The sequence below is a fragment of the Panthera onca genome, chromosome B1, assembly GCF_046562875.1.
Source record: "Panthera onca isolate mPanOnc1 chromosome B1, mPanOnc1 haplotype 2, whole genome shotgun sequence".
Taxonomy (NCBI): domain Eukaryota; kingdom Metazoa; phylum Chordata; class Mammalia; order Carnivora; family Felidae; genus Panthera; species Panthera onca.
Genome location: NC_138342.1, coordinates 200,276,154 through 200,290,929, shown reverse-complemented (window position 1 = coordinate 200,290,929; position 14,776 = coordinate 200,276,154). Strand labels below are relative to the sequence as shown.

Here is a 14,776-nt window from a genome sequence, read left to right as displayed (position 1 = left end):
AATTTCAAAAATCTTACATTCTGTCTCTACTCTTCTCATCAATGGACTGGTCAGAGCTCCTTGCACTTTTTCTTTTCCAGATAACCCTTTTTTAAGACCTATTGTTCATTTTGAGAAGTCTGACATAGTTATCCCCCAAATCGAACATTTAAACATCATTGTTGTAATGCATGCATCTTTTCAGATATTTTTACATGGGCATAGAAGTAACTTGCTTTTTCCCTGCATGAGAATGGAAACAAAACGTATGTGGTATTTTGAATTTTTGACTCAATGTTTTACCAGGGAAACACTTTCATATAGGCCATATAGTGTGTGTTGATCAATTTGTTTAGCTACTTTAGGATAATGGACATTTAGGCTATGTCCAATTTTGCACTGTTAGAAGGCTAAAAATGAACAGGCAGGTGGTGCCTTAAAATATACTACATTTCTGGGTTAAAATATCTGATACATTAGAATTTTGATTGGTAGGGTCAAATTGTGTCCCCCCCTCCCCGTCATTTTTTCTAGATGTACAATGGTGTCCACACACAGTTTGCCTAGCTGCTTGCTGACACAAGGTATATGAATTGCAGGTTCACAAATGCATCGGGGTCGGGGGACAGCATCATATAATCCACATTCTTTGGGTCAACAGTAAGTTTAGGGATCTTTTCCTACCTTTGATATTTCTTTTTGCTCTTTCTACAAAATGCCTATTGATAGCTGTTGTCCATTTTAGTCAGGTCCTAGACCCTTTGCTTATTGACTGTATGGTGCTCTTTCTACATTAACGTATTTCGAGGAGAGACTCAAGATGGCTGCCATGACCCCCACCTCCTGGTGTTTATGCCCTTGTCTAATTCTCCTCCCCTTGAAGAAGGCAGGGCCTGGGTCTTGCTTCTAACCAATAAAACGGTAAAAATGATGGACTACATGTGATTGTGCATGATTATGTGATCACATGTAATAGTGTAGCACCCTATTTGCCTGAGTCTCTCTCTCCCTCCCTGGCTTTGAGCCATTTTGGGAAGCCCCACGTGGCAAGGAACCATGGGCGGCCTCTAGGAACTGAGGGTGAGTTCTGGCCAATGGCCAACAATAAACTTAAGCTCTCAGCCCTACAAGCACAAGGAATGGACTTCTGCCAGCCCCTGAGTCATCCCGGGAGTGGGTCCTTCTTCCGCAGCTGAACTCCAGATGAGAATGAAGTCCCAGCCCACCCCTTGACTATAGTCATTGAGACCATAAGCAGAGGATTTGTGTGACCTAGATGAGCCGTGCACAGACCACCAGCAGCTGTAAGATCATAAATGTATGCCGTTTTAGCTGCTGGACTTGTGGCAATAATGTTACCCTGTGATAGACAGCTAATACAAACAACACTGAGAGGGACTTCCCCTCCAACGTGTCCTTGACAACTCTGCTTTCTAGATCTTTTTTAAAAAATGTTTATTTATTCATTTCTTTTTGAGCAGTGGAGGGACAGAGAAGGGATGGGGGAGAGAAGCCCAAGCAGGCTCCATGCTGTCACGACCTGAGCCAAAATCAAGAGTCGGATGCTTCACTGACTAAGCCACACAGGCATCCTTGTTTTCTAGCTCTTTCTGTTCCAGGCGATGTCTGGTCCTGCAGAGGAGAAATGTAGGAAATCCAGGACAACATAACATGTTCTTGCTATAAAAGCCTTTGGCTTTCTCTCTCTATCCCTCCTTAATGAGGGTCAAAGGATGAGTAGTCATTAAAAGGCATAAAAAATAATATGGTCAGTGGTATTGTGATAGTGTTGTATGGTGACAGATGGTAGCTACAACTGTGGTCAGCACAGCATAACGTACAGAGAAGCCGAATCGCTATGCTGTAGACCTGAAACGAACGTAACCCTGTGGTCAACTATCCTCAAATAATCGTTAAATTAAAATAAATAATTTAAAAGTAAAAGGCATAAAAGAGTGGCTCACATAGAACATTCTGGTATTAAGGCTGTAGTAAATGATATCAGATCTCTAACTTACATACTGGTTTGTTGTTCTCCCCCCTCCCCCCGCCCCCAGGAACTGTTCTTAAATATAAAAGAGAAGCCGCATCACAGAAGAAAGGATAGGCACTCCACCTTGTCACATGACACTTTTTTTTTTTTTACCAACTCTTTTTAAAAGTCCCCTTATTGTCCATCCATCATACAATTGAAAGAAAAGCACACAGGCAGGAAGGTATAAGTCATATCCCAAAGTTTCGTGTGGCTACAGTTTCTGTACCTGCAGGTCAGAAGATCCCTCATCTTTTAAAGACCCGGACAGCGTGTCCCTTCGGGTTTTCCAGTTGCCACTAAAGAACACTAGGAAGGTAATGCTGTAATTGCAGTAATAAAAGAGACTGAGAAGTTCCTCTTTGTTCCATAATCGTCTTATGTAATTCTTTTAAATTAAAAAGCTGAGACATGAAATAGTGACGAAGATCAAAATGACAATTGAATGCTGACATATCTACTGTGCCAGCTCTAATATCATTAACTTATTATCACTAGGAGAGAGAAAAATGCAAATACCCCCAGATAAGTTACTTTGTATACGAACAGGAACAATTACGAAAAGCAACAAAGGAATCAAATAAGCCCAGCAAAATGGTAATTTAGATATAGGGTTTCAAAGCTAATTATTTTGACAAGTTCTAGTCTGGATGTGTGAGTAAATAAATCACACACAACCATCTCTTCATGACGTGAAAAGCTCACTCCTGATACCTTCCACAAGTCCTCTGTTTTCTATGAGTCTTTTCAAAAAAATATTTTCAAAGCAGTAATGTGACTCGGTTAAAACAAGGGCCAGGATCACGGTTATAAGAAGATGGGTTTATTCGTTGAAGAAACAGTGAATGTGTAAAGAAACACTACGGGACTTTGATAGTTGGAAGTGTGTCTTCTAATTCCCTGGGACTTTAAGATCTACAGAGTAGGAATGATGTAAACAAACAGAAATGAAATCAGCAAGCGAACAATGTGATTTTTTAAAGATCCTAAACCCACAATGTTCTACGTTATGAGCCATGACTGAAATGCGGTAAGTGACAAAAGAAATATAGGAGATAGATCAGGTGGTCAAAAATGGGTGAGGTACCTAGAACTAGACGCAGGGTGGGCTTGAGAAGGACTGGAACAAAGGTGCATTTAGGCTGTGCACAGTACCGGCTTAACTGAAGTGAAAGTCACCAGCAGGAAGCGCAGAGATACAGCTGGCCAGAGACACTGAAGCCAGATTATAAAGGATCTGGAAAGTCAGTTTGGGGGACGCACACCATATTCTGTAGAAATACTTGCAGTACTTAAGGCTGCCAATACACATTGCCAGTAAGCCAGTAACCAAAATGTGTTTTTCCCCCACACCCAATGCTCTGTCACCATTATTTTATGGGGTCATTACAACAAAAACAACAGTAAGAGCAACACTCATGGAATGTGGAAACAAAGAGTTTAAAAGTGCATACATGTTTTGTTTCCAAGAAATAGATTCCTCGTCCAAACAAGAGGCTGCCCCACAGGCGGTGTGAGGAAAGGAGGCAGGGCTCGGAATAAGTTGCACATTCGCCTATTTCAGGAAATCGTCCCAGGGCAGTAGTTTATAATCGTTTGCATCTGGACTTTTAGCTTTCAGAACAGATAGAAGAATTTCTGAGAAGCATCAATATTTATATGCTTATCTACATGCTTGACACTGAACCTGACTTCTCACTATCGTTGGCTTGGGGGGAAGCCATTCCTCTCTCAACCTCCTCATTCTCACTGACTTTGTCCCAATCCCCTTTCTCCTCAGCTCTGGGAGGCTGTACCAATATCTGTACTCATTTCTGCGTGACACTTGTTGTCTGTATCACAGTCCAGTATTTGAATACATACTAATTAAGCCAATAACTTAAGGGTTGTAGGGGCGCCTGGGTGGCTCAGTCGGTTAAGCGTCCCACTTCAACCCGAGTCATGATCTCATGGTTCCTGGGTTTGAGCCCCATACTGGGCTCTGTGCTGCCAGCTCAGAACCTGAAGCCTGTGTCTTCCTCTCTCTCTGCCCCTCTCCTGCTCATGTTCTGCCTGTCTCTCAAAAATAAACACGTTAAAAATTGAAAACAAAATGACCTAAGGGTTTTGTTTTGTTTTTAGTAATAACGAAAGCTCATTGAGAGCAAGCATAGATTCAACATCTTCATTTTTAACATGTATAGGTAAATAGTAAAGAACTCATGAGTTCCGGTTATATGGATTTGAGTTATTCTTGTTGGTACACACTAGGATTCTTCAAGTGAGCCAAATAACTACCCTGATCCCATTTAAGGGTCTAGACTCCCCAAACCTCTTCTTCGGCTCCCAGGTCTTCCATCGTTAATGGTTGTAACAGACTAGCACCATGTATATATATCTCCCATTAGCAACAGCAGTTGTACCTAAATACTTAAATATATTAATCAACAAAAAAAGAATCCTACCTAATAGGACCCAGGTGACTTTGCTCTCACTTGACTTTTTCTTAATATCTACAAATTTAGGGGGGGAAAGTGTTAGGGCTTAAGTTTGAAAATTTCATATTGTTTCCATAGAAAATGGAATATGCATCTTGAGCAGGTAACATGCAACCTCATGTATGTAGCAGCCGCCACAAACAAAACAAAATCCTAATGGCTGGGTTTGTCTCGTCTCAAGTTGTTCACAACAATTATATTTTGTAAAGAAAGGAGAAAAAGATGGAATCAGAACAAGAAATGCCAGATTGATGCTGAAGAAATTTACATTTCTAGAGCATAAAGGGAAGTATCTGCTCAATTCAGTTAATTTCTTGTAAAAATGTGACCTTTCTTATGTTGCCAGGGTCCCTCTTCTTTTCTGTATGAAGTGCCAATCATTCCCTGCAAATCTTAACTATCCACAGCTGTATGATACATCAAAGTACACCACTTCCCTAACCATAAAAAGAAATAGTTTGAAACATGGAGACAAAAATTGTTGATGGCCTCTGAACAGTACTCTTATGGCCCATTCTGTGAAAGAAAAGTGAATTTCCTTAACCAGCAGAACCCATTTTCGTAAGGTGTCTTCATGTCACCCTGAAGATTATCCATCCACACAAAAGTCAAAGGTTTGTAGTCTTAATTATGAGCTTACAGATAGAAAAGGGAGTGACAATCCACTCAGAGAGTCATCAGGCCAGGTTTTCAGAAACATAGCCATGTCAACAGTACGGCTCAGGGATTCACGAGGCATCTGGAAAATGCTTAGAATTCACAATTAATTTCTAAGGCTTTTAATTCATTAGAGATCACTCCCCAAATAATTCTAATTTTAATCTCACATTTAGCTCTTTCTTACATAACACTAATCATATCAGAGTTCACTAAACAGTAAAAAAAATAAATAAAATCATTCACATGGTATTTTCATACGAAAGAGTGTAATTATCCCTCGAAGTCTTCCCATAATATCAACATTATGGACAAGGAGCTTGAATCGCATCTTTGCCGTAAAACCGTTTTTTAAAAGAATAAAAACAGCACAGAATGATGAACATTGATCATGGAGGCCCTAATGATAAAGAAGAAATCTTCTGAAATAATTGCACAATTTCATACTATAGGATAATCATCTTGAAATCAGTGTGGGCTAATTAGTCTGTGAAGTCTCAGTGAATAGGTCATTAGATTCGGATGCCTTTTATTGAAAGGGTGGAAGGCTTGGTAGATAGATAACATGTATACATATATAAATGCAGATTTCTGACACCATCCAAAACCCATTTACTGAGAATCATTTGGGGAGAGAGGCCTCAGAATTTGCATTTAAACAAGACCTGTGATTCTTATGCAGACAAAGTTTGCAAAAGGCTATTCAAAAACTCTACATCATGGTCATGATGCCAACATCTACAATGATAAAGGTGACAGGTTTAGTGCAAAAGAAAACAGAAGGTTGCCACAATAATATGATAGAGAAATGCGCCCCGTCCTCCAAAGCGCTTTGATTCCACTGCAACTCAAGTGGCTTATTCTTATATGGATCATTCAGCCGGAGAGTTGGATGCACATCTATAATATCTCTATGTCACATTAGTTTTTCTTGAATTTTATTGAGGTTGAGGATCTCCAAAATACATAAAACCAAGAACCGGGCCAATATTTTATGTAATTTAAATCTCCAGTTGCAATAATCCTTAAAGTGACTCAATGGTGAAATGAGCTGATAAATGCCACCAAGAACTTGACTTCTCTGCAACTATATTCCCTTTGAGTTCATGTCAGTAACAAGGGGAATTTTTAACGCACAAAGCATTATTCATGATTTATTATTTTGCTAACAATGGGGCAAAATTACATTCAGATTGTTAGTATTAAGGTAGAAGACCAGAAATATTAAGACTTAGTATCAAAATGGATCCCTTTTCTGCTACTTCTGTTTGGAGAACATGGCAATACTGAAATATCCCTTTCCCTTGTACAGTTTTCCCCAAGCTAAAAAAAAACAAACAAAAAAAAAAAAAAAAAAACAGTACTAGACAAAGCAAGAAGATTTCAATGAATAAATTGCAAAATGTAGGAGACATAAAAGATATAGTACTTCTTTTTAACAAGGGCTCATGGCAGGCTGCATGGGTTTTTTGTTGTTCTGTTTTGTTTTGTTTGTTTGCTTTTTCCATTCACCAAAGAAGTCTTAGCTGGAGATAAATGTTGCCACTTTGGGTCAAAGTAACAGTGACTCTAGATCAACTTAATTTGATGAAATGTTACTCCTCAAAAGAATGTTTATAATATATTCAGGAGTAGCTTTTGGTAAATGAGACAGTGTGCCTAGTGGATGATGAAATCCCTCATGCAGCTAGAGCAAAACCATTTGAGGATGAAGAGAGATCATACAACCTCCCTAAAGCGAGGATGGCGTTTTCCTCTCCCAGAAATTAGTATGGTTTGAAGAAATTGCAGCTAATGGGGCGCCTGGGTGGCTCAGTCAGTGGAGCGTCCGACTTCGGCTCCGGTCATGATCTTGCGGTTTGTGGGTTTGAGCTGACGGCTCGGAGCCTGGAGCCTGCTTCGGATTCTGTGTCTCCCTCGCTCTCTGTCCTTCCCCTGTTCATGCTCTGTCACTCAATAATAAATAAACGTTAAAAAAATTAAAAATAAAAAATAAAGAAATTGCAGCTAAACTCAAAAGGGTAAAAAATGTGTTTCAATCTACATCCAAAGAGGTTGCTTTGCTGGGGGGGGTGGGGGCGGAACTGTAACAAGGCGAGTATTGCTTTCACAAAGACTCCTACCATCCATCCCTTTTAACCAGTTTAATGAAACGAACTTCTTCTATTCTTTGTGATGTAATGGGGAATTTTAATTCTGGAACTTCTCAACCTCAGCACTAGGGATTAAATTCCAAATTCAATACAGATATATCAACTAGCCCAAGGTAAGGTCATCTTGAAGTCATTGCGGAAAGGCTTGCTTGCACTGAGGTAAGTACCGCAATACGATTATTCAATCTTCATACCGATAGGTCGTCCTGACGTGGACATCCGGTGAGCTAAGCACAGTGGCTGCACAACTGAAGACGAGGTCAAAGGATGGATTTCTTTCAGGACTAATTAGCCTCAGCCCAGCCAAAGTATTTCTCTCTTTGCCTCAGGTGGCACACCCAAGCCGGTTCTAGTGTTTCAAACAATTCCCATATCGGGTCCTTACAGTTGCCGGAACATGGGAGTAGATCTGAACTTGAGTCTGTCTCTTACCACTGCTGGTCCAGCAATCCTATGCCCATCAACCCAAAGGTACAAATATGGTAGGCTGTACAATATCTACACCTTTACCCAGATGTCTTCCTCTGATTTAACAGCTAAACCAATGAAATTAAAATAAGACCACAGAGCTTTGTCATCCACTCTGTGCAAGGAGTGACCCATTCAGCTTCTTAATTCTATAGGGAGATGAACCTAACCAGAAGAAATACAATAGGCCAAAGGGAAAGTGTAGTTTAAATTGCATGTATGCAAGCTGTGATGGCTTATTTTCACCATGAACTCAGCAGAAAACCTACCGGAGGCACATTTAGAATTCAGTAGAGCACAGAGTATTTAATATGCCATTTGCATTTTGACAGCTCAGAAATGTCTACACTGGATTTGCTGTATCGTCTGCAGTGAACACTAACTGGCCACTGAGACTTTGTTTATCTATTTCTTAAAGGAAGCCGAACCATTTTCTTGACATTTTCGAAGCACTGTTGGTGTTTGTTTGAGACAATCAACTGGAAACTAAGGAAGCATTGCCCTCAGGAGGAACCCGGTTTGCCTGTAGGAACTCACAAGCACCTACTTCTGGCAGTCTACTTATCAAGCAAGATTGGCCAGCTGAAAGCCAATGTGCGAACGGTGTTTCCCTTTCCTCCCAAGGCCTGTGTTAGTGGAGATGCTTGAGACCTGGGGGGATTCTCCTACCATTTTACGGCCAGCTATTTGCTACCTCTAGACTTGTTCATTCAGATCTCATTGTCCCACTATTCAAGTTTACAAAGCCTGCCCCTTGGGAAGAAAGCCTTCCTTCTGCTTACCTGTTTACAGATTTAAAATCCCAAACTAAGACTATATAGGTGTTCCAGAAGCACCAGAGCTCGTGGCTGAACAGTTCCTCATTGAAAAAAAAAAAAAAAATTAATCCCCTTGACAATGCAATAAATAATAGGCATCATGAATGCTGAAATTTTAACTTCCCTTTAGATGATGCACCTTTGAGTACATGATGGATCAGGGGTTTTCTGTGAAAGTCGTTTATTCACAGGATTTCCTGGCTTTCCCAAGAGAGAGTACGTGAGGAGTGGCTCAACCGTAAAGCAATTTGGCCCGCGAGTGTAAGGTCTCAGCATCCTTCTTGGTGATAGGAATTGTTAACAAGGTAACTCACCTAGAAGCATGCAGATTTGGGAAGGCTTCTCTCTGTGCGCGTGTGTGAGTTGCGTTATACGGTTGCTGTGAAATTGTGGGAATGCATGCTTCAATCTCTTCGCTGGGTGGGTTAGTGAATGTTAGAACTGGGAATTTTGACAAGCCCTCCACCTTTCACTCCCACACTTCCTCTGGGAGACCACAGAGCTACTATATATGCTCCTCTTTTAGGACACTTTCTGAGTAACGCTTGCAAATAACTGCTTTCTTGTCGCTGCACAGACACGGGAAACGATTGAGAAGCAAAGCAAACTTTGCGCACCCAAACAGCCAGTAGATTGGCCCCTGATCAGTGTGCAAATCTGAGAGCTCACGGAATGACTGACGCCGCCTATTTACTAGAAGAAAACTCTGAAAGCCTTTCCCTTTCCCGCGGTCCCTGAAAACGTGCTGTTTTGGGGGAGGTAAGCACCCCCGGGACTCAACCTTCACGATTTCAATAATCAAAAGGGAAGAAGGCATCAGAATTGAATCCGGGGACCCCCCAAGGTTGCACCGAAGCGGAAAGCACCGTCACCTGAAGCTGACCACCGGGTAGGGATCCACCGGGTCCTACAGACCAAAACTGCAGCTGCCTGCAGCCTCTCACGACTCCGCAAACAGGTCACGAATTACACCCCACGCATCAAAAACTCCTCCTGCCTTCGCCACCACGGGAGCCGCCACCTGGGCGCGCGCAGCTCGGCTCCCAAGCGCTCCTCCTCGGGGAAGCCCCACGGCTGGCAGGCACCCCGGGGGGCAGAGGCTCCACCTTAGCCCTCAAGGCTTCCCTCAGCCGGGGGTGGGGGGGGGAGGGGGGGTGGGTATGGGACCCCGCCCTAGCTGCCACCGCGCTCTAAGGGCGACTCCGGGGCTGGCGTCACCAGCCTCCTGCCTGCAGCCAGCTCCCACGCGGCCACTTGCGCTCGCACTTGACCCTTCGGGCGCAGAGAAAACGGGGCCCCAGCCCCGCGGGGGTGATCCAGGAGCCTCGCGCACCCTCCCCCCCCAACCTAGGTCCGGAAACAGCGCAGTGACCGCGGTCGCCCGGTCCCCTCCACGCGTAAATACACACACGCACCCCCGACTCTCGCGCCGCGCACGCCAGGGGCCTGGGACCCCGGACTCCACTTCTTGTCTCCTACAGTCAGGACCTGGGGGCCCCCCCCCACCCCCACCCAGGGCGCAGGAGGCGCTCTGGTCCCCGCGGAAGCTCCCCCAGGCTCCGGACGCCCGGGACTTGGGGCCCCTGCCCGGACAGCCCCAGGACCCGCCCGGCAGCCCGCGCCCCAGGCCCACCAGCACACTCCCGCCCACTGCCTCGGCCCACCCGCGAGGGGGCGGAATCCGCCCGGCACACGTGTGCGGATTACTAAGCAGCTCCGGCAGGGCCGCCGCCGCGGTCTCCGCGCAGCAACCCCTGCTAATTGCGGGGGAAGGGCTCTCGGAGCGCGCGGAACCGCGGGGAACCGAGAATGCGCTCGGAGGCTGCGCCGCCTGCCTGGGGAAGGAGGCGGCCGCGGGGACACAGCTGGACTTGGAGTGCAGCGCGAAGGGGTGGGAAGTTTTGCCGAGTTGCGTAGCAGGTGTTTCCTCCCCACGCAGGGGCTCGGCCGGGCAAAGCCAGGGTCTGTCCGCAGGCCCCTGCCCCGACCCGAGGGAAAATAAACCCGCACGCACTTCCCGGAGATACCCTCCTCGCCCGGACTTTGCTCGCTTCGCCTCTGTGTTCCCAGCCAGGCCGGCGAGACCCAAGGCCGCTGCCCACCCGCCCCTGCTCGGCCCGCCGCGCCTCCGCAGCAGCTCCAACAGTGGCGCCCAAGGCAGGGCGTCCGGACCGAGCTGGGCCCGTGGGCAGAGGGTAGGTAGATGTCTGCCGGAGGGTCCCCGATCCGGAGCGACCGGGAGTTCAGGCGACTAACACCAAACATTTGCGCTCCCTGAGATGTCGGGGGCGCATTCCCACCGACACCCTGTCGTAGGGGCGAGTGCGCGCGTGGAGGGTCTGGTGCCTGGCGGTCGGCTCTCCACGGGCCCTGGCCGCCGGGTGGGGAAGGGCGGCCGGGAGGGGAAGCCTAATCTGCCATTCTCTCCATCTCTCTCCAGGCCAGGCCCATCTGGAGTTTCCTAATGGAACCAGAGACAGTCCTCCTTCGCCTTGTCAATCACCCTCGAATCTGGAACACTCAAGGAATAGAAAAAGGGTGGGGAAAAAATGGAAGAATCTAGAGAGGGAAGGGGGGGGATAATATGTGGGGAAAGAGCAAGTGGCCATTAGAAAACACACACACACACACACACACACACACGCGAGATGTGACAGCACCCTTCAAAAAGGAAAAGAAAAAAAAACGTATTTAGATATAGACGTTCCCAGGAGCGGGACGATGGGGTGTCGATGGATACGAGGGGCACGCAAGGAGGCCAAAATGAGGAAGGGGGGCAGGCACTTTGCAATGTGAAAATCAATCAATATCCCCTCTCTCCGGCTCCTCTGTGTCCCTCCTCCCCCCTCTCCCGGAATCAAGAGCGAGCCTGTTTTCTTTCCCAGAGAATAGACAAACGCCGGGGCTCCCGCCAGCCCCGACATCGCAGCCTGTGGGCTACTTGCAGGAGAACATTCCCCAACTCGTTTCAAGGAGAAAACCAAGTTCACAGAGCTCCCAGCCCCGGGAGTGACCCGGGGAGACTCCTTCTCTGGACCAGACGGAGCAAGGGGTACAGCCCCGTGGCCACAGCGGGCACCAGCGAGGTGGAGCCCCAGCCGGGTCTCCCCGCGTCCCCCACGCACCTCGCCAGCTCCTGCCAACTTGCGAGGAGCGAAGTCCAGGCAGAGGGAGACGGGGGCGACCTTACGGAGGCGACCGGCCAGGCAGTCCTCCCGGGGTCCGCTGGAGGAGGAGGAAGGGGCGGCCGAGAGGGCGCGCGGGTGCGGGGAGCCCGGGCGGCAGGCGGGCTTGCCCGCTGGCTCCCACCACCACCACCACCCCCCCCCCCCGCCCCAGCCGCCCCGAACCCCTGGAGAGGCAGAACTTGCGAGGCCGGCTTCGCCCGGGCCACTTTGGCAGCCGCCCGGGGTCCGGGGAAAGTCCCGGGGACCGGCCGAGCCGCCCCGACCCGCCGTGCCACATCCCGGAGCAGGCGGCGTCGCTCGCCACGGCGCAGGTGCAGCCCCAGTCGGGCTCCTTCCTCCCCGGCAGCCCACCGCGCCCCGCCGAAACACGGAGAGCGCGTCGTGCGGGCCGCGGGAAGGGGAAGGAGGGGAGGGGGAGACCAGGGCGGTGGGGAGGCCACGGCAGCCCGGGTCCCGGGCGTCCGCGATGGAGCCCCCCGCCGGCCGGCGCCGGCCCCGGCACCCTGCCCGCCCCCGAACGCGCCCCCGCGCCCGCGAGCGGGGCCCTCGCAGGGCTCGCCCGCGTCCCCCGGCAGCAGGCGAGCCCGCCTTACCCTTGGCCGCAGCGAGGAGCCCCGCGCACAGCACCAGCAGCGCCGGGAGCAGGAGCGGCCGCTCGCGTCTCCTCCGCGCAGTCATGTCTGCAGATAGTCCACACGCTCGCGGCGGCGCGGGCGCTTGTCGGGGGCTCGGCGGGGCCACGCACCGGGCCGAGCGGTCAGCGGCGGGCAGGGCGAGCCGGAGAGGGGTCCCGCCGCCCCGAGCCGCCGCGCACCCGACGCCTCCCGCAGGTCCGCGCGCCCGGCTCGCCGCCCGCCCGTAGCATCGGTCCCGAGCCACTGCGGGGCTGAGCGGCTCCGGGCGGGGAGAGGCTCCGAGGCGGCGAGGCTGCGGGCGGGGGCCGGCGCGGAGCGAGCGCGCAGCCGGGCGAGAGCCGGAGCCGAGGCAGCTGGAGAGCGAGCCGGCGAGTGGGAGCCGCGGGAGGGAGGGAGGGAGGCAGGCAGGGAGGGAGGGAGGGGGCGCAGGGAGGGGGGGGGGGGGGAGGAGAGCCAGCCCGGAGAGGGAAGGCGGGGAGCGCAGGAGACAGGCTGCTAGCGGCACAAGGAGCCGCCGCGGCGGCGGCTGGACTCAACCATCCCTACCCACGGAGAGGGGAAGGAGGCTGGGCTCGGCGCAGCCCCAGACACAGCCCGGCCTCGGGCCCCGCGCTCCCCGCGCACCCCGCGCCGCGCTCGTGCGGCCTGGGGCGCAGCAGCAGCAGCAGCAGCAGCGGCGCGCAGGCTGGAAAAAGGAGGCTCGGCGGCCGCTCCGGTGGGGGACACCCAGCCACGCGCGGGGAGAGGCCGCGCCACCCGGCCACTCGAGCGCACGGGAGGGACTGTGCGGGGGCGGGGGCCGGCCTCCACCTGCTGGTGTCTCTCTCCCCGCTGACCTGAGAGGAGCCCCCTGCGTAACTTGGAAAAGAAATGCGGGTGGAGACAGCCCGCAAGCTCTAACCCCAAGGAGCAAAGATGAACATTAAAATAAAATGAAATAAAATAATTATTATTATTTTGAGATCTTTGGGCATGATGGCTATCTGCAAGAAGTTAGACCGATTTACCTATTTCCTGACTTAGGTCGTGTTAGGGTTATCTGTGAACAAACTTAGGTTCAGATGAAATTCAGAATCAGGCAGGACGTCTGGAATTGATAGCATGGTCTAGGCAAGAGAGACGGCAGGTTGGCAAATCTTCAAGTGGAACTGTGTCAGATTTAATGGGCTGGGTAGAGACTTTAAGAGAAAAGAGACAGAGATCCTTTCTGAATCTGCTAAAGGGATGAAGCCAGCAGAGAGAGAACAGAGCCCTAGAATGGCAAGTGGTTGGTAGAATGAACCAGATTCCTCCCTCCCCAAATTAAAAAAAAAAAAAAAAAAAAAAAAAAAAAAAAAAATGTGTTTATGCAATCTCTGGGGAATATGTAAGGCAAGGCATTTTAGGGAATGCCGCGAAGTCCATACAAGACAGAAACCACAAGTGAGTGCTAGCACTAACAAAGGGTCATTTAAAGGATTTATCACTTCTGACCAAAAAAGGTTTAGTAACTCCATTAGAGGATTGGAGGGAACCAGAACATGGACACCCCACACCTTAGTAAGAGAGGATTCCATTTTATCTCCAGAAACACAGTCACTGTTGATACTAATCGCCGATCTGCCCCATCACTGAATGCCTTTGGTGGAATGGAGAGCCCATGGTTGGCAATTGCCCATGGTGCTTTACCCTTGTCTCTTTCAGTGTTCAAGACTGAATCGGCTGACAACTTCAGAATAATTTCTTACATTCCTGCCTTATTTCTCTTATATTCTCCTTGCCCCAATGGTCTCTAGGCTACACAAGAATGTGATGACCATCCAGAAAATGAAGGGTTACAATCTTGAAATGTAAGCCCCAAAGCATGATTTCCTCAGCCTCCCTACAGCCTACCAGGAACTGGGAGTGCCATCAAAACCAAGGTCTCGGGGCGCCTGGGTGGCGCAGTCGGTTAAGCGTCCGACTTCAGCCAGGTCACGATCTCGCGGTCTGTGAGTTCGAGCCCCGCGTCGGGCTCTGGGCTGATGGCTCGGAGCCTGGAGCCTGTTTCAGATTCTGTGTCTCCCTCTCTCTCTGCCCCTCCCCCGTTCATGCTCTGTCTCTCTCTGTCGCAAAAATAAATAAAAAACGTTGAAAAAAAAAATTAAAAAAAAAAAAAAACCAAGGTCTCTCTCAACAGAGATATGAGCTTCCAAATATGAGGAACCAAATGTGCTTCTCTGAAAGTTGCAGTGTTAGTAGACATGACTTAGATACATGCAGAGTCCTATTATGTCGTAGCTCTCCCTGGAGGGAGAATAAGAGGGCAAAATGGCTCAAGCATTGGGGAATTCCCAGTGGATTCCATGAGTTCTATTCTTTGGGCTAAACTGGGCATTTAGAGGGGAGGA

The 14,776-nt window shown here is 49.0% G+C and overlaps 1 protein-coding gene across 2 annotated transcripts in view; it reads right to left on the bottom strand.

Moving 5' to 3' along the window:
* Nucleotides 1–12,780, bottom strand: part of CSMD1 (CUB and Sushi multiple domains 1) — a 2,002,273-nt gene extending 1,989,493 nt beyond the window's left edge. For both annotated transcript variants that reach the window (XM_078445226.2, XM_078445227.2), the window contains exon 1: nt 12,366–12,780. In XM_078445226.2, coding sequence (XP_078301352.2) covers nt 12,366–12,450 — 85 coding nt within the window. In that variant the 5' untranslated portion in view covers nt 12,451–12,780. The remainder of the gene's footprint in view (nt 1–12,365) is intronic.
* Nucleotides 12,781–14,776: the final 1,996 nt, after the last annotated feature.